The sequence below is a fragment of the Eptatretus burgeri genome, chromosome 12 (assembly GCF_056783735.1).
Source record: "Eptatretus burgeri isolate ZD-2024b chromosome 12, Ebu_testis_v1, whole genome shotgun sequence".
Lineage (NCBI taxonomy): Eukaryota > Metazoa > Chordata > Myxini > Myxiniformes > Myxinidae > Eptatretus > Eptatretus burgeri.
The window spans coordinates 72,440,999-72,452,655 of NC_140972.1; the positions used below are offsets into that span (position 1 = coordinate 72,440,999).

The window sequence follows — 11,657 nt, forward strand, 5'->3', positions numbered from 1 at the left end:
ATATATATATATATATATATATATATATATATATATACATATATATATACATATATATATATATATATATATATATATATATATATATATATATATATATATATATATATATACATACATACATATAGTGGGGAGAACAAGTATTTGATCCACTGCCGATTTTGCAGGTTTTCCCACTTACAAAGCATGTAGAGGTGTGTAATTTTTATCATAGGTACACTTCAACTATGAAAGATGGAATCTTAAACAAAAATCCTGAAAATCACATTGAATGATTTTTAAATTATTAATTTGCATTTTATTGCATGAAATAAGTATTTGATCACCTACCAACCAGAAAGAATTCCGGCTCTCACAGACCTGTTAGTTTTGTCTTTAAGAAGCCCTCCCATTCTCCACTCATTACCTGTATTAACTGCACCTGTTTGAACTCGTTATCTGCATAAAAGACAGCTGTCCACACTCAATCACATTAAGACTTACACAAGGTAAGTGTTAATGCTGTTTCGAACCCTTCCCAGAGTTTATGCAGCAACTAAAATATTGACTGCTTTTGATGTTTCCATGTGGTACTTGCCTGGGAGCCTCATTGGTATGCATTACTGTCTACGCTATCGCTGAGGATTTGCCATTATGTGATGAAACCGGTCCGGTAGCTGAGGGTGTGGATAGCATTTGGATTCTCATGTGTGTACTATGTGTGAACGTCTTTATAGTTGAGGAACTCTGGGAAGGGTTCAAAACCGTGTTCGCACTTACCTTGTGTAAGTCTTTTTGGGTTGCTTTATGCAGCAACTTGGGCTGGAGGAGTGTGGGAGGGGTCAACTATTTATATAATCCGAGCCACCTCGGTGTAGTCGAATAGGTGACAGCTGATTGGCTATTCCCTCCATTCACAGGTGAGAGATGTGGATGGGTCATTCCATGTATGTATGTATGTATGTATGTATGTATGTATGTATATATATATATATATATATATATATATATATATATATATATATATATATATATATATATATATATATATATATATATATATATATATATATATATGTAGCCTGGTGTTGGCGCAGTGGTTAGGGCAGCGGCTTGGGATCCAAAAGGTCCTGAGTTCAAGCCCCGTTGGGCCACTGAATTAATACACCAGGGGGTTGACTCAGCCTGTCATCCTTCCGAGGTCGGCGAAATGAGTACCAGTGTACTGGGCTGGTGTATACCCCGGTTAAAATAGGTGTACCATATCCCTGTGTCGTAAGAGGCGACCAGGGTTGCGTCAGGAAGGGCATCCGGCGTAAAACATGTGCCAAATCACTATGCGGATCATACGGACGATTCGCTGTGGCGACCCCTAACGGGAGCAGCCAAAAGAAGAAGATATATATATATATATATATATATATATATATATATATATATATATATATATATATATATATATATATATACATACAAACAAACACGACATATTAGTGACCGAAGCTTTTCATGCTGCACTCTTCAGGGTAAAAATCGCAGCAAGTGAAGGAGGACGTGAAGGCGTGTGTTTCATATGCAGGTCTCAATAAGGTAGACACTGATTGGTTCAACCATAATAACGTCACGGTTAATCCGAACGCCCATTGGTCGGCTCATCATCTTCACCTCGAGCTCCCATTGGCTGGAGCAGAGTTCGTCGATGACTGACGTTTGCAACTGCATCCTGGAGAGAGGCGGGATGGGTTTCCCCTAAGGTCGATTCACCATTTGTTACCGTACTTCCCTTGATCTTTCCATGCTGAAAGAGGCACAGAGATCATACAAATTCCTTTTGACGACATAATATTGGATCGGTGGTTCGGATGAAGGTTGCTTCCAACATACGTAAATGAAATGAGCTCCGACCTCGGCTCAATATCCTGAACATATCTACATTGTACTGGTCTGCACAGATAGTGTTGGCAACCAGGTGCTGTGCAATGGCAGATGAAGCAGGTTCAGTGACCGGTGGTTCCTGGATATTTCCACGTGCTCGCACTGGTTGTGTTCTAACCCTCACAATCTTCTTCGAATCGCCAAGGGATGTGTTGTTTGATCCGATCATCCAATCTTAGTGTTGTGCGGCCCACGTACTGAGCTTCACATCGGCACTTAAACTCATAAATAAAATTGCTGGTTTGTGAGGTGGGTAGCACATCCTTGTTGACTGACGTCAGCAAACGGCGAGAGGTAAAGATTACTCGGGGAGGGGGGGGGACATCACTGGAGTTGAATTTTTTTTCAAGGTGTGCTGTTTTTGATATCAGGATGTGAAGTGAGAAAATTGACAACAATCAGATTTAGTAATTCAGTTTTTAAGGTTCAACTTTGTTTCACTTGAAGTGCAAATATTTCATACAATTTGCAGCATCTTAGCTTGCAATGGCTCTTGCTATGCATGCCGAGAATTGACAACCTCAGAACATGATGAGTTGCTCTTTGATGAAAGCATATAATCAATTTTATATGACATCATCACATGACGTATGTTTCCCAGTTTAGGGGAAACATCTGCTTAAGCAGGCATAACATGTAGAATTGTGCAATGTGATGCATCATTCACAATGAGGGACACTTTTTGGAGAATTGGGGTCGGGGGGGGGGGGGAGGACTACAAAGACGTGACTAACTTTGCATACCTATGTTAGGGAAAGCTCCTCTCAGCAATATTTGCAGGTAAACCAATAACTTTTTTGAGCTGAAATCAGGTGAAGGCAAAATTGAGGTCTTTGAATGTCGAGTGATATGTCATTCCATTGTCTGGATACACTGTGTGGGTGTTAAGGATGTTCTTCTGCTCAGGCATATTGAGCATAAACTAAACTGGTGTGTTTGCCAATTTCCAGTGCAAAAAATTGCCACAATTGCCTCGAGCACTACCCTTGGTTAATGAACGATGCAACCTTTTGTAAACCCGGAAGAAGCATTTCAGTGGTTTCTTTAAGTTACTGACTGGCCATGTTGATTGAAAGTTATTGGACAGGGAAATGTGCTCAGAGTTGCCAAGGTTTGTTTTCAGTGTCAATCACTCTTTATGTAGATCGTGCTAAAATAGAGACCATATCAGAAGGTGGCAGTCATGAGTAATAGCTGTGTGTCTGATGGCATTTTGGTGGTCAGAGCCAAAACATGGCTGCCGTTGCTAAACTGGTCTATGCTTGACATGCACACATGATGGTGTTAACATTCATATTTGAACAAAAACTTCACTGGACTTTTCTAGTAGGCTTGTTAAGTCTACTTTTGATAGTTTGGGTAAAACGAGGTGAATGGGGAGTCTTAAGGAAAATCAATTGGAATGGCTGGAACCTGATAAAGGAGATTTGGCCCAAGAGTTCTTGGCATAAGTTGAACCAGCACTAACCTGCCTCTATTCATATAGAATACATCGTTTCCCTATTGCATATTGCATAGTTTTCTGCTTTGATTAGGCCTTACCTGCAGGTTGGTGAGTTTCATGGCTCCAGACCAGTCAGTGCTTGAACCTGAACGGGCAGTGGTGTTGACTTGTCCATGTGTGGCACTGGCCTCAGCTGCCCTTTTTGTCCTGCAGCCCCAGCATCGTCGTACATCCTTACGACGTAACCCATGATGCAGTAGTGAACCGAGTCCCAAAGCAGCAGCCCACATGCTGGTGAGCCCCGCATACGTTAAGCCTCCACGAGCTGCTGCAAGCCCACCAAATGTGCCGGCTGCACCACAGGCAATAAGGGTGCACGCGGCAGCGAGCAATTGGGCCGAAGGTGAAAGTTCATCATCCCAGATTTCTTCTTTGGGCCCCTCAGTAGTGGTTGTTCTGCCAGCTGACTCTTGCTGGGAACGATGATGGCAGCAGAGGCGAACTAGCCCCAACGTCAGGTAGGCCAGAGTGGCCAGAGCAGCGAAGGCCGCGGGTCCAAAAAAAGCTGCTAGGCTGGGCTCCCAAGCCAACCAACAGCTACGGTGTTTCATCAACAAAAATATGGATAGGGACAAACAAGGTAACAATCAGAATATTTTAAATGCTCCAACATCATTTAAAAATGATATTTGCAGGAACATCTCTTGAACCCTATCTCTGCGAAACGATGATTGCAGTTGAATTCACGATAAAAGCAAATAATATCCAATTTTATTTTGCAACTTATAATATTATTTTATTTATAACATTTATTTCTTTGTCACAGATGCATTTGACAAGCTATCTTCTGGAAAGCAGGGATCCAAAAGATGACTGACCAATATTTTTGCAACCTCGAGTGACGTTACAAAAACTCTCTTACAAACCATCTGAGTAACAATGAATTCATGAAGATAATTAAAGCATCTTAAACTCATTTCAAGATATTTATGGAAATTTTGAAGCTCGTGAAAGACCTGAACTATAATACGAGTGAGAACTCAGACAGGGAAGACCAAGGACGTCGATCATTATTGAAAAGTGGAAAAGTTGGGGGGCGAGGGGAGGGAGAGGGACATGCAAGTGCACAGCGTGAAGCTAATGTGGAATGGGGTCTGGTGACTGCTCAAAAGCCCCGGAAAATTTAAGATTTGAGCGATTTATGACCGCTTGTGTTAAATTGTCTGGGAAAATTATTTTCTGGGGATGGATGGATGGATGGATGGATGGATGGATGGATGGATGGGGGGGGGGGTCAACATTATTTTTTATACAGTATAGTCCAAAAATACAGGAATGGGGACAAACAAAAAATTGAAGTAGGCAAAAGAGGAAAAGGAACAAGTCAAATTAATAACAAATCCAATTAAGTGAGCAATTGATGAGAACAGCAGCTACACATCACAAACAATGCTCCAAGATACTAACATTTTTCCAAGACAGAAAAAGCAACAATGAAAACATCGGAATTCCTCCCGATATTTTGATTTTCATCCGAATTACTTGAAATTTGGAGAGTATTTCCACATCAGGTCAGTGAATTCAACCACCAATTATATTTGTTTGTGTATGAATTACATTAGACCCTTAAGAACCACAAGACCCTTTAAGACCCCTAAAACCCTTCAGACCCTTTACAACCCCAAGACCCAAAAAGACCACGAAGACCCAAACACCCCCAAAACCTGTTCGAGCCAACTGTAAGACCCTTTGAGTCCCCTAAGACCCTCCAGATCCTTTATAACCCAAAGAACATTTAAGAACCCCAATATCCTTTGGAATTCAAACGCACTTTAAGACCCTTTGGGAACCTTTAGAACCCAAACACCCTTGAAGGGAAAATGTGCTGTGTTGGGTTTAGACCGCTGGCACCCTTTAATACCCCGAAGACCCTTTAAGAACCTGAATACCCTTGAATACCCTGAAGACCCTTTAGACCACTAATGCCCTTTAAGACCCCTAAGACCCTTTAGATCTCAAACACCATTTAAGACCCCGAAAACCCTTTAGATCTCAAAAAAGTTTTCGACCATTAAGACCCTTTAGGAGTCCTTAGACCCTTATGACCCCTACGACCCTTTACGACCTCCACGAACCTTGAGCTCCTCAGACCTTTTAAGACCCTATGAATGCCTAGTACCCTTAAACACCCTTCAGAACCCTGAGACCCTCAATAAACTTTAGACCTCTAAGAGACTTAAGAACCCGAAGACCATGTAGACCCCTTAAACCTCATGTACCATATTATGCCCTTTGGAACCATTAGACCTCATAGACCCTCTTAGACCCTTTAGAACCCCAAGCACCCGAAGACTCCTTTCTATTCTACCCTTTAGACCTTCACACATTTCAGACCTTTTGATACCTTGTAGATCCCTTTGACCTTTAGACCCTTATTTATACATTTTAGGACCCCTTACACCCCTTAAGACAATTCCAACCCTTTAGACCTTAAATTACACCCTTTAGTCCCCTTCAACCTTTTAAGACCCATAAGACACTTGAGACCATTTAGACCCTTTACACCCATTTAGACATTTTCAGAACTTTCCAACTTCAGACCTTCAGACCATTTGATCTTTACAAATTTACAACTAGACCATTCAGACCATTCATTTGCAATCACCGACCTTTCATTTTGTACACACCGATAAACATAAATATCATCATTGGTTAGATATTTATCGGTATACCATCCTGATGAGGGAAAATAAGCCCAATATCCGGATCGGTGGTTCCGTTTGATGTCGCCATATGGACATGTGGCTCATTTTCCTGATGCCGATCCTGCTCACCAGATTCTCTCAGTGAGGGAGCCTCGTGAGTAGAGGAGGCCAATGGGCCGACCACATGCCTCGTAGTTGCAGCAGATTGATAAGCATCTCAAGGAGATGGGGATGGGCCAGTCATCTGCCTGGGGGATGGCCAGACACAGACGCCAGGAGTCCCGGCGGAATGTGGACGCAGCGATGTGCTGCTCCGGCGCATGTTTCCACACCTGTCCTGACTTGACTGCTCGGTTACCTCCAATGAATATTGCTGCCAGAGGCAGCCTGTGCAAATTATTGCTTTGCAAAAAGTTACATTGATCTTTTGGCATGGATGTTATTGAGGTTATGTATTTGCAATTTGTGCACCAGGCATTAGTAATCACCCCCAATATAAGGTTTGCCCAGCTTTCAAATTTCTAGTAACTCCATTAGTCTTTTAACTGACATTCACCTGGATTATGTGACCCTGCTGGTGTACGTTATAGCTGTAGCTCACCACCCATTTTCCTATCTTACAAAGAGGAGCATAACTCTAAAACAAAAGACTGCATGAAGATGATGTTTGTCTTGATTTGTGCAAGCACAGGTTGAGTATGTGGTTGATCATTATTCTTCTTTATTCGTATCCAGGACCAGGCTGCGGGGTAGCATCATTGGCTGAGGGCATGGCTATGCTGCTGAAGTAATGCCCTCCACTGGTTTGGGCAGGAATTGGGAATTTGGCCATGGTGCTGGCAATAGCTTGCCTACTCTTCGTGAAGGACACCATGGGATCTTTAACATCCACCAATTAACGCCGGCAGATGGGATACCCGTTTAATGTCCATCCTTGGGATGGCACACACATTGGTGAATCACCTTGCCTGTGAAATACAGGGATGACAATTTACAGCCGAGTTGGGATTTAAACCCAGGCTACATAGCTCAGAAGCGAGTGTGAGTACCTCTCGGTCATCCTGTCAGCCCGTTCATCATTATGAAATGGCATTTTAAGTCCCACTGTGCTTGAGCTGTACGGAGATGAAATTGGGGTGAAAAGTGTTATTGAATAACAAATTCAATTTTTGCAATATTTTGTCAACAATTAAAAACGGTTAGGAATGCATAGAAAACACTCTGTACTGCTAACAATTCATCTTTTACTTTGCACATGCACAATGCAAAGTAAATGATGTATTGTTTTGCACACGTTAGGGTATACTTTTGTTGTTTTGAGTAAATTTAACAAAGTGTATTGCAGAAGCAGCATGTTAGCAAGAATGTTTGAGATGTCATTGGATATGTTTGCAAAGTTAGTAAAATATATCCTTTGGCATGCGATTGCCTGAATGGATGTGCTATGGCCAAGATGCAGTCGTACCATGGACTACCGTGGTCCCCCACATTTGCTGCTGCTGTTATTCCACATATGACAAGCGGGATGCCTCCACCAATTAGATAAAACCTGCAGCAGTGATGTAATAAAACACATTAGATTGCACAGTGTATCTATCATTCCTCAAAATGTTCAAATGAACAGTAACATTCACAGAAAGCCATCAAGGTGAATCTAATCTCAGATTTCCAAAACTGAGAATCATTTAGTAATACTGATCAATAATTAATTTGTTTTATGTGGACCTCCCACCGTGCTGATATTGAACTGTTCCTCTTCCTTATGTGTGTGGCAGAGGGGGGAGTGGGGGGGGGGGATACTGTAAAACACTAATTTAATATTTATAAATATTGAATATTTATCAAAATCAAAACACTAATTTAATATTTGGTGAATTTCCCAGTAATTTCTGTTGAAGCTGTCATCTCTTGCCATTAAGGACACTGATTGGCTGCAAAATGGATATGTCATTTGTTTGACAGCCAATCTAATCAGGAATCCACAAAGGCAAGACATGGTTGCCTCAACTAAATTGCTGGGAGTTTCATTTAAATTGCATTTCCTGTTTGCTGGTGTATTGTTCAACACAATCACATGGAGAAAATAAAATCATTACTGATTTCAATCTCGTAATTTTTAACTTTTGAAGTTTGACTTTGGTTTAATTTTCAATACTTCAATTGGAGGATTCATGAATTGGAGGATTCACAATTGGAGGATTCATGAAAAAAACATCATCTTCTTATGAAACTCTTTCATGGTAATAAAGTATATAAATGTGAATTTAATGTTTGTACAACATTATTATGGAAAGTTTGATCCAAAAAGCTAAATACGACTAAATAATTTGAAACATTAAAAACACAGAGAAGTGTTTTACCATCTTGGGAAATGAAAACTATCACCACAGCCAATTGTTATTGTCTAAGTTATAATAAAAAACGCAACTAGAAAGCATCTCAAAATGCAAAGCCACTCCGCATCCACTTTGTACTCAAACTAAAATGTGATGAAAACGACAGTTTAAAAAAAATTGTACATTTTATTAATTTGTGTTCTGCATATTCTTATATTCAAGGTTTGTTGAATATTTAATGAGAACAGTTCAATTAGTAAAAATGGTGTGGTCCGGGCAAACACACTGAAGCTCAATGGTAAATAAATAATGAAACAAGGAAGTGATTTTAAAAAGGCCAAAAGTCAACAACTTCGGTGAGATTTTCAAAATCCTCAATTTTCATCAGATTGACTGGAAATTTGCAAAGGATTTATATTTCAGGTCACTGAATTCAACCAGCCAATTATTTATGAAGTCAACATCGACCAAAAGGTCAACCTCGGCCAAAGGTCAACAACTAAGGTAGAATTTCTAAAATCCTTAATTTTCATCCCATTACCTTGAAATGTGAAGAGGATTTTGCAATTCAGGTCACTGAATTCAACGAACAAGTATTTTTGAGGTCAAAATAGGCCAAAAGGTCAACATAGGTCAAAAAGTCGACATGGTCTAAAATTCTAAAATTGTGAATTTTCATCCGATTGACTTTAAGTTTGAAAAGTATTTGCAGATTTTTTTCATTGAATTCAACCACCAATTATTTTTGAGGTCAAATTTGTTTTATGGATTTTGCAAATTGTGTGCTTTGCACGACATCTCTCATGCTTGTTTGTCAGCACAGAATTTTAGTGTTTTTCTCTGAAAACGGTCATTGAATTCAACCATATTTCATGTCTCTGTTCCCAGATTTGTGCTTTTCTCTCCCACCCCTCTTGTCTCCTGCTTTCCTTGTTATACATTATGTGTGATAGCTCTTATGTGAGCCACGACATTGAATATATTTAAAAACAAACACACAAAAAGCTCACCAAATTGACAAAATTTTCACCCTAGGAGTGACAACTCATGTAGAATGTTTTATGCCATATACTGAATCTGTGTGGACTGTGCTTCCCCACTGATGGACCCCTGGTAACTTGTACATGTTGCTACATTTGAGCCTGGGGAGTAATTGCTGAAATCTATCTGTCTGGGCTCTTCCTGACATCTTTGTTCCTTTCACATTTCTTTCTCATTTTTTTTTCTTTTCACAATTCTCTTTATTCATTCTCATTCTTGCTTTTTCTTCTCTTTTATCTTTTACTCTCTTTTCCTCTCTTTCTTTATTGGTCTCTCTAAGGAAAAGTGGATTCTTGCAAAAATATTTATGTAAGGCTCACTTGGCAACACCTGGATGGGTTTGAGGGAAGTTAGTGGAGTAGCGGCTGAAACCCGAATCCTATCCAGGTTCCTCCTGATGACTCCGTCTTTGCTCTTTACTTCTTCGGGTTCCTTCTTGCCATTCCGATAATTATGATGTCATAGATCATGTGGTGTGGCAGCCATGTTGGAAAAAAGGAAAAACTTTGGATCTCGTAAACCACATCATGGAAAAACGTTGAAACTTGGCATATGGAAAGGACTCCACATGAGGACTAAGTGTGATTTGTTCATGATGCTATGGGTGCCTTCATTGACATCATAATTGCATATGTAGAACGCTACATCTGATCAGTATGAAAATTTATGTGGTTCATCGCGGGATAAATTGGTCCACCAAAAAAAATGATGATGTCATCAGTCACATGGTACAGCAGCCATATTAGTTTTTTCAACAAACTCTTCAAAAATCTTTGAAACAGCTGAACAGATTGAGGTGAAACTTTATAGGTATGACTAATGACTATATATCCATGAACAAAATGCTCATACCTATGATGTCATAGGTCACATGGTTTGGCAGCCATATTTGATTTACCCTAAAACCTTTAAAAATCTACTTCTCCAGAAAGGCTGGACAGATCGAGGGGAAACTTCACACACATTTCCCAAGCCTTGGGGATACCAGGGTGTTCACAAATAATTGATAGGTCACATGGTCTTGCAGCCACATTGGATTGAGTGAAAATCTTTTTTAAATTCTTTCTCGAGAACTGCTTATTCAATCGATGTGAAACCACAATTATGATCTAATAGTAATGGGGAATACAGGTTTAAAATTTCAACCTGATCGGATGCATGGACTGGCATCCAGAATTATTTATTTATTTGATTATTATGGCTTATTTTAGATTTTTTTTTTTTTTTTGCTCACCTGGCTGTGCCTGAATGGGTTTGAAGGTAGAGGAGTTGCAGCTGAAGCCTGAATCCTATCCAGGTTCCTCCTGATGACTTCATCTTTGCTTTTTGCTTGTTCAGGTTCCTTATGATGACTCCAATGCAGTACTGTACCTATTTGGTCTTCCATTTAATTTGAATTGAATGTATTTTAATTCCATTCTGAATTCAGTTGAATAACAATAAACACCTTGGGTCATGGCCAAGTGTCTGATTAAAGTGGGGTTGCAACAAAGCAGGACGTCTTGGTACCCAGTCATCACTGCCAGCAGGTATAAAGTGGCAGTTCTAGTTGTGTCTATGATTAATTACATAACACACCAGTGCACAAACACCACAAAAAACAAGTCCTGGCGAGGGTCTGCAATCGCCGCTTGCTCTTTTTCTTGTTTTTAGCCGCGTCTCGCGTGGCGATCGCTGGCTCGAAGAGAGCTGCTTCTGCTTCTGCTTCTGCTTCTGCTTCTGCTTCTGCTTCTGCTTCTGCTTCTAAAACCTTAAGGACGCGGCTCTTTTATATACAAGATCCGGATCTCCTTAAATACTAAACACCTGTACACATCCTCGCATTGAGGGTGCCTTTTGAGAGCATCTATCATGAACTTTGAAATATATTCGGACATTTGCTTTAAAGTTTCGAAAAGTTCACGTTACGATTTAAAGATTATTCCATTTAATGTGTTGTAATTTCGTAAATACACTATTTTCTCGTCATGAACGAGGAGCCTCCATGACGGGTCTCGCTATTGGCTCCATCAAGGCACTGACGAAATATCAGAAGTTGTTGTTGTTATTGTTATTGTGATCAAAATGCTAATGTTTCGACTTTCTGTAATTAATTTTAGCCGCCTCGCGTTGCGAACGCTGGCTCGAAGAGAGCTCCGTGTTCTTCTTCTTCTTGTGAAGACAAAACCTTTATATTAGGACACGGCTCTGACACATTTGTCCTTGTTATTCTTATTC

General features: G+C 40.2%; 1 protein-coding gene across 4 annotated transcripts in view; it reads right to left on the bottom strand.

Moving 5' to 3' along the window:
• LOC147015903 (adhesion G protein-coupled receptor A3-like) overlaps positions 1-11,657 on the bottom strand; it is a 220,366-nt gene that overhangs the window by 8,100 nt on the left and 200,609 nt on the right. For 3 of the 4 annotated variants that reach the window (XM_085848508.1, XM_085848507.1, XM_085848510.1), the window contains 3 exons: positions 7,529-7,612; positions 7,113-7,178; positions 3,457-3,955 (listed from right to left, as the gene is read on the bottom strand). In XM_085848508.1, the coding sequence (XP_085704634.1) occupies positions 3,457-3,955; positions 7,113-7,178; positions 7,529-7,612 (649 nt within the window). The remainder of the gene's footprint in view (positions 1-3,456; positions 3,956-7,112; positions 7,179-7,528; positions 7,613-11,657) is intronic. The other variant, XM_085848509.1, reaches the window with a different exon arrangement.